At 38.5% G+C, this 23974-nt stretch overlaps 1 protein-coding gene across 11 annotated transcripts in view; it reads left to right on the forward strand.

The window, feature by feature from the left end:
- BTRC (beta-transducin repeat containing E3 ubiquitin protein ligase) overlaps nt 1-23974 on the forward strand; it is a 185571-nt gene that overhangs the window by 53840 nt on the left and 107757 nt on the right. For 7 of the 11 annotated variants that reach the window (XM_082611573.1, XM_082611571.1, XM_082611578.1 and 4 more), the window contains exon 2: nt 3432-3539. The exons of the other annotated variants lie outside the window; for them this stretch is intronic. In XM_082611573.1, the coding sequence (XP_082467699.1) occupies nt 3432-3539 (108 nt within the window). The remainder of the gene's footprint in view (nt 1-3431; nt 3540-23974) is intronic. 11 annotated transcript variants of the gene reach the window in all.

Genomic DNA, 23974 nt, shown 5'->3' on the forward strand with positions numbered 1-23974 from the left:
CCCATTCACTTTTGGTAATTTATTTAACCTCTCTGGATCTTTTTTACTTACTAGATTGTTTTACAGGTGAATAAGATAATGAATCGCGAAAGAGATTTATCCAAAACACATACTTTCAGCCTGGTAAGATCAGTCTCAGTAAAGTAAACAGTGTTATTTTATCAGTATTCTCAGTGTTCTATAAGCAAAAACTGTTTCCTTACTTCTCTTTGATATGTAGCTTTCAATGATCACTTGCCATTAAGAGCACATTTATTGAGCATCTACTATGACCACATGCTGGAGATTAAAAAAAAAAGACATGACTCATATCTGAGAAATACATTATGATAGAGGAGGCAAACATATAGTTAATTTACATACAGTAACAAGTGCTACAATAAGATTAAAGACTGTGTCTGAACTTTTTAAAAATTAGAAATTTTAACTAAACTTATATAGCAGCTATTGTCTAACACAGTTTAGTATGTTATTGTATTTTTCCTTGTAGTTACTATTTGTGTTAATTTATCTCCCTCAAACAGAGTGTAAACTACTTGAGAATAGGTCTTTATAGTGGTGAGTGTGGGTTTTGGGAGACAAACACATTGTGGTCTTATTTCTGCCACTGACATTTAGTCACTGTAACTTCTCTGAACTTGAGTTTACTCTCCTGTTAAAGTGAAAATACTAATAATTCTTTGACAGGATTGTAATGATTAAGTGAAATAATGTTTTTAAGGATCTAGCACAATGACTGGCAAACAATTTATGCCTGATAAATTTTGTTTCTCCTCTCCTTGTACTCCACTTGTGTCTGTTCTGCTAATGAACACTAAATATTTGATTAATGGATGAATTTATTGATTCAATGATCTGCAGTTCATAATGGCTTCCCAGAACATTTTGAAATGCAAGTGGCATTCATGGAAGCCTGTTCTTGGTAATGATGGCACTTTATATTTTTTTCTTTTGTACTTGAAGGTTTTTTTTAATATTTATTTATTTGGCTGCACTGGGTCTTAGTTGTGGCATGCGGGATCTTCAGTTGTGGCATGTGGGATCTTTAGTTGCAGCATGCAGTTCTCTTAGTTGCGGCATATGGAATCTAGTTCCCTGACCAGGGATTGAACCCAGGCCCCCTGCATTGGAAGTGTGGAGTCTTAACCAGTGGAGCACCAGGGAAGTCCCTGTACTTGAAGTTTTTAGATCCCTTATTTTAATTTTACCAAAACCTTGTGCAGTAAGGGTAGGCAGATATGATTATCCTATGTGACAGTGGGAGTTTCATTTTTGAAGTGAGTGAACTAAATTGGGATTCTTTTTTTTAAATTTATTTATTGGCTGCATCAGGTCTTAGTTGCGGCATGGGGGATCTTTCTTTGCGGTGCGCAGGCTTCTCTGTAGTTGTGGTGCATGGGCTCAGTTGCCCCGCAGCATGTGGGATCTTAGTTCCCTAACCAGGGATCGAACCAGCGTCCCCTGCATTGCAAGACAGATTCTTAACCACTGGACCACCAGGGAAGTCCCTAAATTAGAATTCTTAAGAGCCAGTCATTGAATTTGTATAGGTAGAGTGTGAATGTATTACATGGCCTATGGAATACTATAGTTCTCTTGACCTGAATTTTTTAGTTGATATAGTAGTGAAAAGGGAATTCTTCTATTCCATGGCTTAAGGATACATAAACTCTCAATGCAGCAATCTTTTTATTGTTCATTATTATAGCTTCTGTTACTCTTAGAAGTTGACCAACAGGGACCTGAGTTTAGGAGTTTTTGTCTTTCAGCTTTCATATAGTAAATGCTAAGGCCAGCCCTTTGCCTGCAGGGCCTTCTATCAGTGAAGAGGAACTGTGGCTTTTTCCAGGCAGCCAAATAGGGGGAGGAGTCAAGATTTTCAGTGTTCTTTGTGAAAATGAATTTGTGCTGTTGAACCTCATGGGCATGAGATACTATATTCTCCTTAAAGCACTGCAGGCCCCTTGTTGCAACATTTCAATCTCTTTTTCTGATTCTTTCAAGTAGTAGAAAACATGTTTCACGCATTTAAAAACATGCTGTGTATGCTTTTTAAAAGCTGGTAAACTCATTCGATTGATTAACAGACTTCAGTTGTAATAAATTATTGGCCCACTGTTTTTTGGAGTACTTTGCAGGATGCTATCCTTATATCAGTTATAGATAGTGTGAACAATGAATACCATATTTTGTTTCCTTAGTATTTCTCCAACTAAAGTGTTTTAAGAAGAAAAAAAGTCCCACGATGATAGTAAATATTTCAAAACTTATAAAGTTTAGTATTATGTGCACTGACTGTTATATTTCAAAATATTTTTCTGTTTTTATATGTGCTGTGATCAGGTATTTAGTTTTTTAGTATTATTAGACTGTAATAGCACCCAAGTTGATGGACAGAGCTTCAGCCTGGGATACATTGAGGGAAACCTAAAGATTGTAAAAATTCTTCTAAAAGATACAGTGTTTCATAAAGCTACAGGAGGAGTACCACTAATATTGTTTAATTAGTACTACTAGAACTCATAATTTCTACCTTGTTTTTTGTTTGTTTGCTACTGAATACACTATATGTATATTCACACTTACACATTTGTTTTTGTTTCTTTAGAAGGTTTTAGGACCAGCAGCTTTTTGGGGTTCTCTTTTTTTCCTCTTTTTCTGTCCCTGTCTGCTTCTTTCTTTGTTGTTGTTTTCCCTTCTGTTTGGATTGCTTCCTGCCTCCTCCCTCCAATATTCCCACCCCCCTTAATCCATCTGGAAAGATGAAGAGGCAGCTACTATGGTAACTATGCATTTTGGTTAATAGCAAACTAACAAGATACATAAAACATAGCAAACTGTGCAGAGTTAGTTGCTGTCAAAGCTGTAGGGGTATAATACTTTTTCTTTTCCTTCTCCCCACCTTCTAAAAAAAAACTAACTTTCCCGTTATATTTTGTCTTCTAAGTTACCATTTCTAATATTGAAATACTACCATGAATAATTCCTTTTTTCTGCTTAGTCTGCACAATATTTCACTCTGAGGTGAGTTTATGGGAGATGAGTTGAGGTGTGTAGAGGAAAAGAGTTGATTAATTGGGTTAAGAGGTAGATTTCCTTTAGATTCATACATAGAAGACGAACCGGGATAAAAATTTTTATTAAATATTTGGCTTCTTGACCTATAACTTTTTTTTCTTGCTTTTTGGCCACCAGTGTCCCTTTTGAGTTTCCCTCTGGGGTTAGAACTAGTTAGTAGTATGTACTAACTAATTAGTAACTAATTAGTAGTTACTAATCCCTCTGGGGTTAGTAACTAGTTCTTGAAGATGTGTCTATCTTAAAGGCAAGCTGCAACTGGAATATTGTATTTAGCCAAGCCTTGAAAATTCCTGTAATCTGTGCCATCCTGTCTCATACTGTCCCATCTCATAGTTGTCCTCTCTCTGCAGTGCTCTATGCCCAGGTCTCTGTGGCTGGGCTGCTCCAGCCTGGCGGACAGCATGCCTTCGCTGCGATGCCTGTATAACCCAGGGACTGGCGCACTCACAGCTTTCCAGGTACTTTCTCTGTCTCTGTGGGTTATTTGTGGGCATTAGTATGTGTGTCTAATTAATTGGTGTGTCTCTCCTTCTTTCCCATCCTTTACTTATGTTCACTTTTCTCCTTCATGTTGCCTATATTTCACATCACTCAGTTCTCTAATTTATAATGTAGATCCAGATCCATCGACTCTTGAGACATTCTTATTATCATGATTGGTTTGCCAAAATTGACATAGCGCAACTTGACTTGTTGGTTTTCATACCTAGTAGAAGTATGATAGTGAATTTTAAAGTAATCTCAATAAATAGCATTCAATATGTAATGTTTGCTCTGGACCTACATAAAGCCAATTAATATAATCAATCAATTAATTACAACCAGTTGCCTGAGCACCTTGTGTTTTTCTTGTGATCACTAAAAATATAAGGTGCTCAATTCAGAGTGTCTCCTGGCTACTATACTATTATATATGTGTGTGTTTGTATATGTTCTTTTGGGTTTTTTTAAATAAATAAATTTATTTATTTATTATGGCTGCGGTGGGTCTTTGTTGCTGCACGCAGGCCTTTTCTAGTTGTGAGCAGGGGCTACTCTTCATTGTGGTGTGCAGGCTGCTCATTGCAGTGGCTTCTCTTGTTGCAGAGCATGGGCTCTAGGCGCATGGGCTTCAGTAGTTGTGGCGCGTGGGCTTCAGTAGTTGTGGCGCATGGCTCTAGAGCGCAGGCTCAGTAGTTGTGGCGCATGGGCTTAGTTGCTTCATGGAATTTTCCCAGACCAGGGCTTGAACCCGTGTCCCCTGCATTGGCAGGTAGATTCTTAACCACTGCACTACCAGGGAAGTCCCCAGTTACTTGTCTTTAATGAAAATACTTTAAGTGTTTTAGTGATGATGATGCTGGATATTTGTCCTTTGCAAAATTTCCTTTGCTTGTCTTATGAGATACAATATGGTGAAGGGCGTAGGCTTTAAAATTAGTTAAATCAGGGCTTATATACTGTCTGTCACTAGTGGTATGATCTTGAGCAAGTCATTTTCACTCTAAATTCATCTGTAAGTGGAGACTATAGTAAGGGCATGCAGTAAATAGTTGCTGTTATCATCCTTACCTTCATTGTCATTAACATTATTGCTATTAATGTTAGAGAATATTGATATCCTGAGAGCATCATTTTATTTCAAACATCGTATTTTTGTTTCTTTGTTTGTTTTTTACTATATATCATATTGATGAAGTTTCGGCTCTCAAGGAACTCAGTCTAGCTTTTTGGTTTTTTAAAATCTTACTGGGGTTGCAGTGAGTTTCACCAGACTGCAGTCTGAGAGAACAGTCCCTATAAGACTGCCCTCCTTCAGATACCAGTTGTAAGGAGGCCCGCCCCCCCGCCTCAGGTTTGGTAACTCACTAGAAAGGACTCACAGAACTCACTGAAAGCTGTTATATTCACAGTTTATTACAGGGGGAGGATACAGGTTAAAATTAGCAAAAAAAGAGACATACAGGATAGAATCTGGAGGGAACCAAATGTAGAAATTCCTGTCATCCTCTCCCCATGGAATCATGGATGGCATTACTGCCTCTGGGCCACTGTATGTGACAGGACACACAGGATATTGCCAATCAGAGAAACTCACCCATGCTTTTTGTGTACAGAGTTTTTATTGCGGCTCAATTATAGGCTGCTCACATGGCTGACTTTTAGTCTCTAGCCCCTCCTGTAGGTTACACTAATGCTTTTAGTCTCTGTTCCTTCTTAGGATTGGAACTGAGTGTGGCTCAAAGCCCCCATCATGAATCACATTTGTCCTGTGGCCAAAGCCCCCAGTCAAAGTTCTGTTAGGTAAGAAGTTCCAGGGGGATACCACCTCCCAGTAACCAAGGGGAAAGACCAGGCCTCTCTTTGGGTAAGATTAATTCTTCAGTTTACAGGGGTCATGTACTCCTTTGAGAATCTGATGAGAACTACTGAACTTAGAAAAATACTCATGACACATAGGCAAAGTTTTATATATTATGATTATTATATTTATATTATCTTAAGCTATTAAATTACTGTTTATTTTTTTAACATCTTTATTGGAGTATAATTGCTTTACATTGTTGTGTTAGTTTCTGCTGTATAACAAAGTGAATCAGCTCTACATATACTTATAACCCCACATGCCCTCGCTCTTGCGTCTCCCTCCCACCCTCCGTATCCCGCCCCTCTAGGTGGTCACAAAGCACTGAGCTGATCTCCCTGTGCTATGAGGCTGCTTCCCACTAGCTATCTATTTTACATTTAGTACTGTATATATGTCAATGCCACTCTCTCACTTCGACCCAGCTTACCCTTCCCCCTCCCCGCGTCCTCAAGTCCATTCTTTACGTCTGCGTCTTTATTCCTGTCCTGCCCCTGGTTTCTTCAGAACCTTTATTTTTTTTTAGATTCCATATATATGTGTTAGCATACAGTATTTGTTTTTCTCTTTCTGACTTACTTCACTCTGTATGACAGTCTCTAGGTCCATCCACCTCACTACAAATAACTCAATTTCGTTTCTTTTTATGGCTGAGTAATATTCCATTGTATATACGTGCCACATCTTCTTTATCCATTCATCTGTCGATGGACACTTAGGTTGCTTCCATGTCCTGGCTGTTGTAAATAGTGCTGCAATGAACATTGTGGTACGTGACTCTTTTTGAATTATGGTTTTCTCAGGGTATATGCCCAGTAGTGGGATTGCTGGGTCTTATGGTAGTTCTATTTTTAGTTTTTTAAGGAACCTCCATACTGTTCTCCATAGTGGCTGTATCAATTTACATTCCCACCAACAGTGCAAGAGGGCTTTTCTCCACACCCTCTCCAGCATTTATTGTTTGTAGATTTTTTTTTTTTTTTTTTTTTTTTTTTTTTTTTGCTGTACGCGGGCCTCTCACTGTTGTGGCCTCTCCCGTTGCGGAGCACAGGCTCCGGACGCACAGGCTCAGCGGCCATGGCTCACGGGCCCAGCTGCTCCGCGGCATATGGGATCCTCCCAGACCGGGGCACGAACCCGTATCCCCTGCATTGGCAGGCGGACTCTCAACCACTGCGCCACCAGGGAGGCCCTGTTTGTAGATTTTTTGATGATGGCCATTCTGACCAGTATGAGGTGACACCTCATTGTAGTTTTGATTTGCATTTCTCTGATGATTAGTGATGTTGAGCATCCTGTCATGTGTTTGTTGGCAATCTGTATATCTTCTTTGGAGAAATGTCTCTTTAGGTCTTCTGCCCATTTTTGGATTGGGTTGTTTCTTTTTTTGATATTGAGCTGCATGAGCTGCTTATATAGTTCAGAGATTAATCCTTTGTTAGTTGCTTCGTTGGCAAATATTTTCTCCCATTCTGAGGGTTGTCTTTTCGTCTTGTTTATGGTTTCCTTTGCTGTGCAAAAGCTTTTAAGTTCCATTAGGTCCCATTTGTTTATTTTTGTTTTTATTTCCATTTCTCTAGGAGGTGGGTTATAAAGGATCTTGCTGTGATTTATGTCATAGAGTGTTCTGTCTTTGTTTTCCTCTAAGAGTTTTATGGTGTCTGGCCTTACATTAAATTACTATTTAAATTACATAACCCCCAAATCCCCCAAACTAATAAGTTCTATTAAGGAAATGTTGCAGGAAAGGGGACCCCTTCTAGGGCCTGAGAGTGGGCTCTTGTCTCACACTTAGAAATGAATTGTCTGAGGAGACACACGTGCTGACAAAGCAAGAGACTTTTTGGGAAGGGGTGCCCGGGCAGAGAGCAGCAGGGTAAGGGAACCCAGGTGAACTGCTCTGCCACATGGCTTGCAGTCTCAGGTTTTATGGTAATGGGGTTAGTTTCCGGGTTGTATCTGGCCAATCATTCTGACTCAGGGTGCTTCCTGGTGGCGCGCGCATCACGCAGCCAAAATGGATTCCAGTAGGAGGGATTCTGGGAGGTTGGTAGGACATATGGACTGGCATCTCCTCTCTCCTGTTGACCTTTCCCGAGCTCTTACAGCTGGTGATAGCTTGTCAGTTTCCACGTTCCTTACCAGGATCTCCTGTTGTAAGGTACCTCATGCAAGTGGTTACTATCCGGCCTGGCCAGGGCAGGTGGTTTCGGTCAGTGTTTACCCTAACAGAAATGTGCAGGGAGCCATAAGAATATATAAAAGAGGAACCTGATTTAACCTGAGTGTGGGGGTAAGGAAGATCAGGTAATCAAGGTTTGAGTTAAGAACTGAATGATGAGTAGAGATTAGGCAAAAAGGGAGGTGGGGGAGAACATTTCAGGCCAGTTCAAAGGCCCTGAGGACAGGTGGGGTTTTGTGCATTTAAGGACTCTGCTGGGAAAAAAAAAAAAAAAGAAACCTATCATTTCAGAGAATGAGGAGAATAGAGGAGAATAGAGTTAGGGAAGACTGGGGAAGCTTGATCATGGCAGGATTTGTTGGCCATTGAATGTTTATCTTGATGCTAAGAGTACTAAGCTGTTGAAAGTATTTTTTTAAAATAAATTTATTTATTTTATTTATTTATTTTTGGCTGCATTGGGTCTTCGTTGCTGTATGCGGGCTTTCTCTAGTTGCGGCAGGCAGGGGCTATTCTTCCTTGCGGTGTGCAGGCTTCTCATTGTGGTGGCTTCTCTTGTTGCGGAGCCTGGGCTCTAGGCACACGGGCTTCAGTAGTTGTGGCTTGTGGGCTCTAGGATGCAGGCCCCGTAGTTGTGGCTCACAGACTTAGTTGCTCTGCGGCATGTGGGATCTTCCCGGACCAGGGCTTGAACCCGTGTCCCCTGCATTGGCTGGCGGATTCTTAACCACTGTGCCACCAGAGAATATCCTGTTGAAAGTATTTAAACACAAGTTTGACCTGATCAGATTTGTATTTAGATGTATTACTCTAGCTATCGTAAAGATAATTTCAGTAATTGAGGGAAGAGATGTGGGCAGTTTGGTTTTGATGTCAGGACTCCTTTGCACTCTTAAAAATTATTGAGGACTCCAAAGTGGTTTTGTTTATATGGGGTATATCTATTGATATTTATTATATTTGAAATTAGAACTGAGAAAAAATTTAAATATTAATTTATTCATTAAAAATGACTACAATAGCTACAATAAATCCATTATATGTTAGTGCATATGAATGTTTTTATTTAAAAAAAACTAAAAAAACCTATTTTCTAAAACAAAAATTTAAGACTAGCATTGTATTCCATTTTTACAGTCTCTTTAATGTCTGGATTAATAAGACAGCTGGATTCTCATGTCTGCTTCTGCATTCATTCTGCATTTGTGACGTGGTGTTTTGCTTGTAATACATGTAGAATTCCAGCCTCACACAGATATATAGTTTGAAAACGTAGAAGTGTTTTAATATCCTTTTCAGGTAGTTGTGATTTCTTAAAGATTAGTTGTAGTATAGAATCTCAAAGCATATCAATGAACTTCTTGTGCTCTGTTATATTAAAAGCATTGGTCTCTGTTTTTAACAAATCATGCTGGAAAAATTGGACATCTATGTGCAAAATAATGAACCTTGACTAGATACATTGCACCATATTAAAAAATTAACTCAAACTGGATTGTAGACCTAAATATGAGCTAAAGTTATAAAACTACTAGAAGAAAATGAGCGAGAAAAAAATTCGTTGTGACTTCACATTAGAAAATATTTTTTCGAGAAGACAAAAAACATGAACCATAAAAAAAAATAAGTTGGACTTAATCACAGTTTAAAACGTCTGATTTTTAAAAAGATACTGTTTAGAAAATGAACAAGTAAGGCACTGACTGGAAGAAAATATTTGTAAAATACGTATTTGATGAAAGACTTGAATTCAGAACTCTTACAAAACAATAAATAATAAGATAAACTACCCAATAAAAAAGGGCGATTAATGAGCAAAAAATTTGAATGGATATAATACCAAAAAAAGATTCACAAACAGCAAATAAGCACATGAAAATATCCTCTATATGTTTAGACATCAGGGAAATGCAAATTAAAACAATAGGAAGACACTACATTGCCACCCACATGCTTCTTCCCACCCTGGAATGTGGGGCTGGGAATTCAATAGATCCTAGTAGTTATTGTATCCTAGCTTAATATGAGAAATGTTAGGCTAGAAAATTCCTTGAAAGCAGAAGCAATCTCTTACACTTATCCATTGACCTCCTTTTTAGTAGTTGGGGCTCAATAAAAACTGATGATTTGAACTATGTTAGATAAGTGGTAAAGATAATCATGTGCAACTAAAAATTGTAGAAGTCAAAATCATCTGACTTGGACACTAAGATATGAAGAACAATTCAAAATTTCTTTCAGCCTAAAACAATTTTGAATCTAAGGCCAGTAGGAAAGATTTGTGAACAAAATTACCATCGCTGTCAGGGCTTTCTCTATTTAGTCTTAATCCAAAAAATCAACAAATATCTATTTTTTTAAATATTGAGCCCCCTTATAAATTACTGTACTTCTGGAGTATATTTGGAGACAAATTGATTTAGAGATTTTTGCTGAAAAATTCAGCATAAATTGGTGTGTGGGCCTTGAATTGTATTGCAGGGGTGAAATTGTGTGACATAGGCAGAAAAGAGATGCTTAAAAAACATCTTAGGCCCAGAGGCCAGTATTGGTGTAGTGGTTAAGAGCCCTTGTCAAACCCAAGTTCTTGTATCTTACGCACAGTAAGGCCAAACAAACTGAACTGTCAGAATTTGGAGCAGAAAAAGGTTTATTACAAGGGCCAAGCAAGGAGAATGGGCAGCTCTTGCTCAAAATTTGGTGGGGAGGACTGCAGGGTGTGTGACCTTCCTCAGATTGGTTGGTAGTGTGATAACAGGGTGGTGTTTCAGGAATCTCAATCATTAGCCTTCTGGTTCCAACCAGTCTTGGGTCCATGTGGTAGTGTTTAGCTTGAAGTTACCATCTTCCCCCTGGGTGGGGGGACCTTAGTTCCTGTAGATAAAACTCAGAAATGTGTATCAGATTGTTATGTATATACCTTGAAGAGGAACAAGGACCCTGCCCCATTGCTGCACTGTTGTTTCTTGACTTCTTTCCTTTGTCTCTTCATTTCCTCACTTAATTAGTAACTGTTTGAATCTGCCCATTGGAACGCAGCGAAGGTCTAGGAGGCTGAAGCCTTTTTTTCCTGCAAACAAGAAAAAGGCTTTTGTACCAGGGAGGGCCCTGTAGGGTTCTGCTCAGTTTCACCCTGGCACCAGACTGCTTGAGATTTGAGCCTGGCTCTGTCCACATGTAACGTTGGGTACATACCTGACTTCTCTATACCTCAGTTTCCTTATCAGTTAAGTAGGGATGATAATAGTATCTATCTCATAGGGTTGTTGTTAGGGTACGAGTTGACTTTTATTAAGTCCTTATGAAACCATGCGACTCAGATAGAGACTTAAACCCACTGTCTTTTAATTGAGATTACACACCTGGTCTCAGGACTTAATGAAGCTCAGGTTCTTTATGTCTCATCACAGAAAGAATTCAATGAGAGACAAAGTGATAGGTAAGAAGTGGATTTATTTATAGAGAAGACACACTCCACAGACAGAGTGTGGGCCAGCTCAGAAGGTGAGAGGCCCTGAAATATGGCTTGATTAGTTTTTATGGGCTGGTTAACTTCATAGGCTAATGTGTGGGAGGATTATTCCAACTATTTCAGGTGAAGGGGCAGGGATTTCCAGGAGTTGGGCTACTGCCCACTTTTTGGTCTTTTATGGTTAGCTTCAGAACTGTCATGGCACTGGTGGGTGTGTCATTTAGCATGCTGATGTAGTACAATGAGTGTATAATGAAGCTCAGTGTCTACTGGTAGTTGACTCTTCCACCATCTTGGATCTAATTAGTTCTAACCATTATTTGTCATATCCTGTGGCTGTGTCATTCTTTTAAAGGTTGTGCCCTGCCCCCTTCCTTCCTGTTTCACTTAGAACAGGGTCTGGAAGAGAAATGGGTTCTATATTATCAGAAAACTGCACAGAGGACTAGGTTTGGAAGCTTTCAGCAAATAATGTTTCACTTTGGTATAAAACAGTACACTGTTGAATTAAATCTTTTTTTTTTTTCATACCTTACAGCCCAGTTCTGTATTATAGCAAAGCCTACACTTGGTTCAGGTATTGAGAAAATTTTGCTTTCCCCAACATTGCTATAAGTATGAATGTTTATTTTTCTTTTCTTATCTTCAGAGAAATCATTAAGTTCTCTGTAGCAAAAATGGAAGAAATGGGCTTATATGCTGGTTTTTTCTATTAATCCAACAGTTTGTTCTGTCAGGTTCATTGTGCACAGGTGCTTAATATTGCTGATTGACTAATTGGCAGATATAGACTTAAGTCTAGTCTTTCCTGTTTCCACTACTAGAATTAAAACAATCTTAGTACATTTGCATCTTTCTTGCTTGGGTTTTGCCTTATTTGCTTATTTAGATTTTTGTTTATGTAAAAATTACATACAGTAAAATAGACACATCTTGTGTACCCTTAGATGAATTTGACAAATGTATACATTTGTGTAACCTCACTCTCAAGATATAGAGCATTTCCATAATCTGAGAAAGTTCCTTTGTACCCACTTTCAGTTAGTGCCCATATCCCATATGCAATTACTGTTGTGATTTGTCACCGAAGATTAGATTTGCCTGTACCTGAACTTTATATAAATGCAGTCACAGAGTATACATTCTTTCGTGTCTGTTTTTTTTTTTTTTCTGGCCATGCCACACGGCATGCAGGATCTTAGTTCCCTGACCAGGGATCAAACCCCTGCCCCCTGCAGTGGAAGCACGGAGTCCTAACCACTGGACTGCCAGGGAATTCCCTGTGTCCTCTTGATCAGCATAATGTTTTTGAGATTTATCCATTTTCTTATGTTTATCTGTAACTTATTCTTTTTTATTGCTAAATAAATTCCATTGCATTAATATATTACAATTTGTTTTTCCATTCATCTGTTGGTAGACATTTGGATTGTTCTTATTTTTGTCTACTATGAATAAAGCTACAGTATACAGTTTGTATGTCTTTTTGTGGACATGGATTTTTATTTCTCTTGCCTTTAATGCCTAAGAGTGGAATTGCTGGGTCATAGAGAAAGTGTATTTTTAACTTTAAAAGATGTAGTTCAAGTAATTCTTCAAAGTAAGTGGTTGTCCCAGTAGGAATACTCATTTCTACTAATATTGCTGAACATGTTTAAGGAAGTGACTTAGTAATAGTTTCATAGTATTTTTTCTTTGAAATTATCGCAAATATTTAGTGAATTTGAAGCACCTTCGAAGTAAAAATTCTGTGACAATAGAAAAGGAAGAGCCATAGAGTTGTTGCTGAATATGTTGTATTATCCTCAGTAACTCAGATGGAAATGGCAACATTGGGATGGTTTGATTATTGACATTACAAACCACACTTTTTTTTTTTTTTTTTTTTTTTTTAATTTTTTATTTATTTTGAGGTACGCAGGCCTCTCACTGTTGTGGCCTCTCCTGTTGAGGAGCACAGGCTTCGGACGTGCAGGCTCAGAGGCCATGGCTCACTGGCCCAGCCGCTCCGCGGCATGTGGGATCTTCCCGGACTGGGGCACGAACCCGTGTCCGCTGCATCGGCAGGCGGACTCTCAACCACTGCGCCACCAGGGAAGCCCCGAACCACACATTTTAAACTAGTGACAGAGGGACTTCCCTGGTGGTCCAGTGGTTAAGCCTCCATGCTCCCAGTGCAAGGGACACAGGTTCGATCCCTGGTCAGGGAGCTAGATCCCACATGCTGCAACTAAGAGTTCACATGCCACAACTAAAAGATCCTGCATGCTGCAACTGAAGATCCTGCATGCTGTAACTAAGACCCAGTGCAGCCAAATAAATAAATAAATACTTAAAAAAACACAAACAACTAGTGATAAAGAAGATGCTGTAAATATTATTTAAATAGATTCTTTGAGGACCTGTTTAGTTTGAACGTATTTTCATTTCCATCACTCCATTGTTTTGTCCTGGAAAGTCAATAGGTGATTAAAAGAATTTCTGTTGATTAACAGTGGGTGTATTTTGTGGAATCATTTGTTTATCCTCAGCAAATGGCAGTTGTAATCTGTACTGTTAAATGAGACTGAGCAATAGAAAGTGCTTAAAAATAGCTGAGTAATTCAGATCCTTTATTTTCTTTAGACATTAAAGAAGAAGAGAAATTCTAACAATAATATAGGTTGGGACTTCCCTGGTGGTGCAGTGGTTAAGACTCTGCGCTCCCAATGCAGGGGGCCCAGGTCCGATCCCTGGTCAGGGAACTAGATCCCAGAAGCATGCCACAACTTAGAGTTTGCATACCACAGTTAAGGAGCCAGCAAGCCACAACTTAGGAGCCTGTGAGCTGCAACTAAGGAGCCCGTGAGCTGTGACTAAGGAGCCTGTGAGGCGCAACTAAGGAGCCTGCTGGCCGCAACTAAGGAGCACACATGTCGCAACTAAGGAGCCTGTGAGCTGCAACTAAGACCTGGCACAACCAAATAAATAAATATTTTTTTAAAATGTACTAGTCGGGGCTTCCCTAGCGGCGCAGTGGTTGAGAGTCCGCCTGCTGATGCAGGGGACACAGGTTCGTGCCCTGGTCTGGGAAGATCCCACATGCCGCAGAGTGGCTGGGCCCATGAGCCATGGCTGCTGAGCCTGCGTGTCCAGAGCCTGTGCTCCGCCACGGGAGAGGCCACAGCAGTGAGAGGCCCGCGTACCCCCCCCAAAAATGTACTAGTCAATGCCTTAAAAAAAAAAAAAAGAATATAGGTGGATTTATATGGCCTTAGAATATTTTAGGTGTCAAGTATAGCTAGTAATTTTAAGGAATTTTTGAGCTTGAATCATATAGTATTTTAATATTAGCTAGGGTCCCTTGTCAAAGGTTGAAATTGTTGAGGATTGACTTCAGGAGAGATTATGTAATATATTTTACTGTTTAAGAATACTTAGGTTTCGGGGAACTATATTCAGTATGTGATAAACCATAATGGAAAAGAATATGAAAAAGCATATGTATATGTATAACTGAGTCACTTTGCTGTACAGCAGAAATTAACACAACATTGTAAATCAACTATACTTCAATAAAATTAAGAAAGAAAAATACTTAGAAGTCTACTAAATCTTACCATCTACTACATGAAATGTTAATGTGGAGCAATACTAGGAAAATTAAGCATTATTCAGAATATACGTATATATACATGTATGGAAGCCTTATTTTACATTTGAGGTTTTAGGGGAATATGGATTATCACACTGAATGTAAATGAACATGTAAAACTTATTACAAAACAATACCGTAAGGAAAATTACCCCATGACAAAAATGCTTACTTACCAAAGTCCTAACTGACCGCCCTCCCACTGTATATAAATCATCTCAGTACTGCATAATTTCTATTTAATAAAAATTCAGTTCCTTTTGAACGCTCCCAAAGACATTCTGTGAAGCCACCATCACCCTTATACCAAAACCAGACGAAGACACTACCAAAAAAGAAAATTACAGGCCAGTATCTTTGATGAATGTAGACACAAAAATTCTCAGCAAAATATTAGCAAACTGAAACCAGCAACACATAAAACCATGACCAAGTTGTATTCATCCCAGGGTCACAAGGATGGTTCAACAGTGTCATAGTAATCAATCAGTGTCATACACTACATCAGCAAATGAAAGGACAGGGACTTCCCTGGTGGTCCAGTGGTTAAGACTCTGTGCTCCCAGTGCAGGGGGCCCAGGTCTGATCCCTGGTCAGGGAACTAGGTCCCGCATGCCACAACTAAGACCTGGCACAGCCAAATAAATAAATAAATAAATGTTAAAAAAGAAAAAAAGAAGAAAGGACAAAGACCACATGATCATCTCAATAGACACAGAAAAAGCATTTGGTAAAATGCAACATCCATTCATGATAAAAACCCTTATGAAAATGGGTGTAGAGGGAACATATCTCAACATAATAAAAGCTATTTATGACAAACCACAACCAATATAATACTCAATGGTGAAAAGCTGAAAGCCTTCCCGTTAAAATCTGGAACAAGACAAGGATGCCCATTCTCACCACTTCTCTTCAACACAGTATTGGAAGTCCTAGCCATAGCCATCAGACAAGAAAAAAAAAAGGTATTCAAATAGGTAAAGAAGAGGTAAAATTGTCATTATATGCAGATGACATACTATATATAGAAAACCCTAAAGACTCCACACAAAAACTACTACAACTGATAAATTCAGCAAGGTAGCAGGATACAAGATTAACACACAGAAGTTGGTTGCATTTCTTTACACTAATAATATCAGAAAAGAAATGTAAACAAACAATCCCTTTTGAAATTACATCAGAAAACAAAACAAACAAAAAAACCTTAGGAATAAACCTCACCAAGGAGGTGAAAAACTTATATGCTGAGAACTACAAAACATTGATAAAGGATATTAAAGATGATTCAAAGAAATGGAAAGATATCCCATACTCTTGGATTAGAAGAATTAATATTTTTAAAATGGCAACACTGCCCAAAGCAATCTACAGATTTAATGTGATCCCTATCAAATTACCCATGATATTTTTCACAGAACTAGAACAAATAATCCTCAAATTTATATGGAACTATAAAAGACCCAGAATTGCCAAAGCAATCCTGAGGAAAAAGAACAAAATAGGAGGCATAACCCTCCCAGACTTCAGACAATACTACAAACCTACAGTAATCAAAACAGTGTGGTATTGGCATAAAAACAGGCATATGGATTAATGGAACAGAATAGAGAGCCCAGAAAAAACCCCATACACCTATGGTCAATTAATCTTCAACAAAGGAGGCAAGAATATAAAATGGGAAAAGGACAGTCTCTTCAGCAAGTGGTGCTGCATGTAAATCAAAGAAGTTAGAATATACCCTCACAACATGCGCAAAAATAAACTCAAAATGGCTTAAAGACTTAAACATGGGACTTCCCAGGTGGTCCAGTGGTTAAGAATCTGCCTTCCAATGCAGGGGACATGGGTTCAATCCCTGGTCAGGTAATTAAGATCCCTGGTCAGGGAATTAAGATCCCACATGCCTCAGGGCAACTAAGCCTGCGCACCACAACTAGAGAACCCGTGTGCCGCAACTACAGAGCCCACACGCTCTGGACCCCACGTGCTGTAACTACTGAGCCCACGCACGCTGGAGCCCACGCACCACAGCTAGAGAGTCCGCGCACCACAACTACTAAGCCCACGCACTCTGGAGCCCACACGCCACAACTAGAGAGAAGCCCGCGTGCTGCACCGAAAGATCCCATATGCTGCAACTAAGACCTGGTGCAGCCAATCAATCAATAATGAATGAATGAATGAATGAATGAATGTCTTAAACATAAGATATGACACCATATGACTCCTAGAAGTGACCATAGGCAAAACATTCTTTGACATAAATCTTATCTACCAATGTTTTCTTAGGTCAGTCTTCCGATGCAATAGAAATAAAAACAAAAATAAACAAATGGGACCTAATCAAACTTACAAATTTTTGCACAGTGAAGGAAACTGTAAACAAAATGAAAAGACAACTTGTGGAATGGGAGAAAATATTTGCAAATGATGCAACTGACAAGGGTGTAATTTCCAAAATATATAAACATCTCATATAACTCAACAACAAAAAAACAAACAACCCAATTGAAAAAGGGCAGAAGACCTAAATAGACATTTCTTCAACGAAGACATACAGATGGCCAATAGGCACCTGAAAAGATGCTCAACAGCGCTAATTATTAGAGAAATGCAAATCAAAACTACAATGAGGTACCACCTCATGCCAGTCAGAATGGCCATCATTAAAAAGTCTACAAATAACAAATGCTAAAGAGGGTGTGGAGAAAAGGGAATGCTCTTACACTGTTGGTGGGAGTGTATTGGTGCAGCCACTGTGGAAAACAGTATGTAGGTTCCTCCAAAAACTAAAAATGGAGTTGCCATCTGATCCAGCAATCCCATTTCTGGGCATATACCCAGACAAAGCTATAATTTGAAAAGATACATGCACCCCTATGGTCATAGGAGCACTATTTACGATAGCCAAGACATGGAAGCAACCTAAATGTCCATTGAGAGATGAATGGATTAAGAAGATGGGTATATATATATATACAATGGAATATTAGCCATCAAAAAGAATGAAATAATGCCATTTGCAGCAACATGGATGGACCTAGAGATTATCATACTAAAGGAAGTAAGTCAGAAAGAGGAAGACAAATACCATATGATATCACTTACATGTGGAATCTAAAATATGATACCAATCAACATACCTACGAAACAAAAACAGATTCACAGATATAGAGAACAGACTTGTGGTTTCCAAGGGTACGGGAAGGAAGGAATGGGAGTTTGGGATTAGCAGAGGCAAACTATGTATATGGGATGGATAAACTACAAGGTCCTACTGTATAGCACAGGGAACTATATTCAATATCTTGTGACAAACCATAGTGGAAAAGAATATGAAAATATATATATATATATCTGCATAACTGAGTCACTTTGCTGTACAGAAGAAATTAACACAACATTGTAAATCAAGTACAATAAAAATTTTTTTTTAAATTCAGTTCTTTTTTGTGCATATGTTGACATTTGACCTATGTTTATCCTAGCTATACTCCTTACATTAGGAGTTTGCATATAGTGAGAAGTCAAAAATGTTTCTGTTTTGTGTGGGGGGAAAACCCTACATTTTCATCTGCTTATAAAACTAACTTATTGTTTATAGTAGAATATGTAAACTATTTGGTAAATATATAAGCAAGAAAGTATCACTCATACTCCTTCTACTTTAAGAGAATCATCAATCAATATGCTAGTTTCCTTCAGTCTAGAATGACTTATCCATTTATGTATGCATGTACACACACAGGCATGCCCAGGGAAATATAATTTTGTTTTAAAATATATTTATTATTACCATTTTATTATAAAATTATAAAACAAAATAAAAATTTAATAATTATAGAAAATACAGAGAAGTAGAAAAAAGGAAATATTTTAATGTCCTCCCAGATATTACTATTTTATTGATAGTAATACTTTCTTTTTTTTTTTTTTTGTGGTACGCGGGCCTCTCACTGCTGTGGCCTCTCCTGTTGCGGAGCACAGGCTCCGGACGCGCAGGCTCAGTGGCCATGGCTCGTGGGCCCAGCCACTCCGCAGCATGTGGGATCCTCCCAGACCGAGGCACGAACCCGTGTCCCCTGCATCAGCAGGCGGACTCTCAACCACTGTGCCACCAGGGAAGCCCTGATAGTAATACTTTCTGATTTTCAACTTTATTCTGTACTTAATTAAATTCTGTGTTTGTCACCTGGTTACATTTATTTTGGTCACTCTATCCCATGTAAGTTTTAGCCATTTCAAATTCATAGTTCTCCAAAGGTGCTGTGTTCTCCCATGCTCTGTGTCTTTGCATATCCTGTTTTCCCTACCTGGAGAATGCTACTGAAAACACCTATCTTCCCTTACCCCCTGTCTCCCACTTTTATCTACCTGGCTAATTAAATTCCACAGTTCGCTCAAGTTGTTTCACCTCTAGCATAAAGGCCCTCACTGATCTTTTCACTCCTCCGCCTTAAACGTAGTCAGAGCATCTGTACCGAGAGCATGCAATAGATACCTCTGTCATAAGCACTGATATGCTTATTGTGATTGCTCAGTTCCTTGAGAGCAGGACTATATTTTGTTTATATTTCCAATGTCAAGCACAGTATAAGTGCTTGATACAGAGTATGTGCTTTATGAATTTTTGCTGAATGAATGAATGGACTTAGATATTTTGAAGAAAATTATTAAATAACATATACAGGGTGGGAAGAGAGAAAGCATTGAATTGCTGGGGGTACCTGCACATACATACACACAAGTGTTCTGTATTTAGAAAGAAGTCATGATAATTAAATAATCATTCCAAAGACTACACATTTACATGGAAAAAAGGAAAACATGCTGAGTCTGATTTATGGGCAGATTTATACCTTTGGCTTTCATACAGCTCGCACTACGATGATCCCTTCTGAATTGGATTTTGTATGCTGAATTTGGACTCTGGTTGATGAACAAATGCACATTTCAAGCTATTAAATAGTGGCAGTGCCGGCCAGCTAACAGTTAAGTTTTAATGATGGCAACGTCTTTATCTTCACAGCAGTGTGTTTGTACAATTATTTGACTTTTATTGCATTTTACCCTTATTGTATACAAGAACAGACACCAGGAGAATTAAAATGATCATAGTGATAAACTAAAGTCTACAGAAAGGATGGAGATCATTAGGGACACTGAAAATGACCCTTTAGCCTTGACTGAGAACAAAATTAAAGTATATGTGCAAAATGTTGGAAATATATTATTATTTTTTTTTTTTTTTTTTTCTTTTTGCGGTATGCGGGCCTCTCACTGTTGTGGCCTCTCCCGTTGCGGAGCACAGGCTCCAGACGCGCAGGCCCAGCGGCCATGGCTCACGGGCCCAGCCGCTCCGCGGCATATGGGATCCTCCCAGACCGGGGCACGAACCCGCATCCCCTGCATCGGCAGGCGGACTCTCAACCACTGCGCCACCAGGGAGGCCCCTGGAAATATATTATTGAAGATCATTTATTAAAAAGAAAGTATAATTATGGATTTTAAAACATTTTAGCTAAAATTGAAACTTATTGTTCAGCTTCTACCCTTTCAACTTTTATGTATATTTAACTAAGAAAAGTTAGAGATGACCTGAATTTGGTGTATTTTACTTTATGCTAGAAATTGTCTTGGAAGAATGACACCATTAGGACTGATTTGTCTTTCAGGATGCCTACTTGGTTGTTCTAAATACTCTGTTTTAAGTTTGGTAATAATAGATTCCTCCATTGCTAAGTATTTTGACGTGTCTGTGATGCAGGTGATGTTCATTTACAGGCTAATTTGCAACATTATCTAATATCTAGATTAAACAAGATCATCTTATTGTGAGATGATCAGATTTCCTTAAAAAATTTTTTTTGTTGTATTTCCTGATGGATTTGAAAAATTAAACTTTTCACTCCACAAAGAGGGCTTATTGCTTTTATGTTGAATAATGTCGGATTTTACCTAACTGCCCTAACTTAACATGACCCCTAATGGCAGAAGAGAGAGTATAGGTACCCCAGGGCGCCTGGAGTTGCCCCAGTATAAGAAGCACAGACTGGAAAAATCAAATTGATGAAAACTTTAAGGGTGATGGGATCCTCTGTGGATGTACTGTCCTTACCAGAGAAATTCTTCCTGTGGACAGTTAAGGCTCACCTGTATCCTCTGGAGAGATAATATTACTTTCTTTATATTCCAAGATTACCTTCTTGTTATTGCCATCTGTGTGCTGAGTAGAGGCCAAAGTACCACAGGAGTTCTTTATGTGCTATCCAGGAATCATTGTTGGTTGTTTTGTGACTGCCACAGCCATTTGTACCTTCTTTCACTATTGTGCTGTTTTATGTGGTAGTGTTTTATTGTCTTGCTGTCCTTCCTTGTGTTCGTTTTCAGACTTGGTATTTTATGTGGACTGTCAGGATATGGAATCTTGGTAGACAGGCAGCATTTAGGAAACTCTTTGTCATTTTTCATGATGAGAGAAACCCAGGTTACTTATGTAGGCCTCATTGGGGGGAAAAAAAAAGACCAATCTCTTGACTGTTTAGCTGCTTAGGCCTCTGAGAATTGCGGTACTTTACCATTGTGGGATGATACCCATGAGTTCTGTTTTTCCTAAGAGTGATGTTGAATAGCTGTGAGCTTTTCTATATTCTCTCGCCCAGTCCTCTGAAAACCAAGTCTCTATTTTGAAATAGTTATTTGGGCCTAAGATGTAGTACATCATCATGAAATGGGATTTTGCAGTGTACTTTTCCCTGCTGGGTTGTCTGTCACCTGCGTTTTAAAGTTCTCAGGTGTACCATTCAAATTCTCGAGACCTTTGTCACAAACCTAGTATCTGTGGCTTGGTATGAATTAAACTGGAATTCTGTACCCAGTAAAATTGACATAAAAAGAGTAAATTCATTTTTATATATGATCCTTTAGCAAAAAGTTCGCATCTTAACCTGATTTGGTCTAATTTTTTTGTGTTAAAGATCATAAACAGAAGAGAAGGTATACAGGGATAAGTACTCGTTTTATCTTTTTGTGTTTCACACACACAAATATATATTGCAGTATTTAAAACTAGTTTATGCACAGCTTTTGTATATGAACATGAGAAGTTTTATATTTGAAAGAAAGCACATGATTAGTTTTACTAAAATATAGTTGCTATTGTTCATTCCAGTTTCTATCCTTTGCATGAGCCGTATTTTGGGGAGTGCCTGTTTCTTTACTGGTAATAAAACATAAAGGAAATTTCTAGTATAATATTAGTATATTTCCCCTAGATTTTTACATTGTCAGGTCATTAATTTTTTTTAAGCATTTCAGTTGTAGCATAGTGCAGTCCTTTGGGGAGAATTGGTAAAATGAGGATTAAATGGGTACAGGATTCCAACAGCTTGAAGATAACACAGTATTTGACCAAAATCTCTTTTGTATTCCCTACTCTGGTTCTATTCCAGTAGTCTTGGAAATGTGCCTACAGACTATTTACAGTGAGATTATAAAACTGAATCATGATTTTGGTGAATAGAAGCCAGAGCATGTGGCTCCAGCACCCTAGCTGGCAGTAAGCTCTCCCTAGGTTTATGAATGTAGTTAGATGGCCCCCAACTGTTTACAAGACAGCAGAGGTAAGATCTTTGATTGACAAGTCAGAAATGCATTAGATCATTCTCTCTGCCAGTCTCTGGTTCATGCTGTTAAAAATGTCAGCCTCCAAGTTTGAATGGCAGCCTGAGGGCCTTAGAAGCTTTTTGTTTTCTGAGATGGAAACACAAATTGGATGTGTGCCTGAGCGCTTCATCCTGGGCTGTAATTTCATCTTTTAGCTAAGAACCACAAGGTACACGAGCAAAGCACCCTGTAAACAATAATACTGTGGAAAAAAAATAAACAAGGTCGTGTTTCTGGTACGTTGATCCGATGGTGTCCTGACCTCTATCACGTTGAACATCTCCACTCTGATTGCTGTTCCCTTTGGCATTACAATGAGAGAAAGAGAGACTGACATAGGAGGAAAAGATTTAAAGTTGCAGTGTTGTTGCACATTCCTTGTATTGGCTATGAAATATTGAACTGTCAGAATGTGACACTTGGTTTTTTAAGCAACCTTTCTTGTTTGAGGTGTTTGCAGTTCATTCCTTTATCCCCCATTTGTCTGCTTTCATTGATAGGATTGGAAGTAGTTGCCTTAAATGCATGAAAAGGGACAATGTTAAAGAGAAGTGGTGCTGATGGAGCCAACACCTAAACTTAATACTGGAACATAAATGCAGGCTGTAAGGCGTGGGCAAAAGGAGACTAAAGCTGGGTTAGTAAACTAATATTGGGGTTTACGGAATACATTCTATTCTAAGGAAGAATCAGCTTAGGTGCTGGTTCTGTTTTTGTGGAGGCAGGAAGTTGGGAAGGCAGTAGTGGGTAAAGATAGGAAATGGAGTGACATAGTTTGTTAAACTGATAGCCTTCTATATGGCAGTATTGCCAGTCAAATAAAAATTAACCCAGCTATGTTATTTTTTCCTAATTATCCACAGTTTTGGCAAGTGGTTCATTATTGAAAGTCTTAAACGTTTGGCAAGAAAAAAAACACCTTTTTTTAAAAAAAGTGCAGAATTCATATTTATAGTAAGAAGGTTGATGAATAGATAATATGTAAGAACCATTATGTTTGTATTAGTACAGCTTAATGGCACATGAATAGAAAATTTTTGTTGAGAAAGCCAAATCATAGATTTCTTGGAAAATATATTCTAGTAATAGAATGAGTTTTCTATTGCTATTTAAGTTGCAGTATATCTTAAAACAACATATTTTATAGAAAAAAAATTTCACTCTAAGAAAACAGCTCTATTGTCAGATATGTGCTTTTATCTTAATTCATTTTGGGGGCCTAGACCTTACAAGTAAAGTTTTAAGTGAGAATGACCTTTTGGAATTCTTCTGGAGTATGAAAAAGTAGGAGTTTGTGTTGAAAGTACTTGAATTAACTCTTATTGATGCTTTTAAAGCACAGCTGTTTAGCTTAGTCTTCTCCCTCTGCGAATGTGAAAGGCAGGAGCTATTCTCTATCATGAATACATAGTGAAATGCACTGGAAAAATGGTGGTAATCATTCCTGACATTTCTTAATTCCCTGCTTTGGGGGCATGCTAGAAGGAGGAGATGGTATTTGTAAAATAGTGTCCTGCTCCCTTGTACCCAGAATTATGTCCTCACTTACCAAGTACAGCACAGAGAAAGCAAGGCAAAAGGGAGGGATAT

The sequence above is a fragment of the Mesoplodon mirus genome, assembly GCF_964341445.2.
Source record: "Mesoplodon mirus genome assembly, chromosome: 2".
Taxonomy (NCBI): Eukaryota; Metazoa; Chordata; class Mammalia; order Artiodactyla; family Ziphiidae; genus Mesoplodon; species Mesoplodon mirus.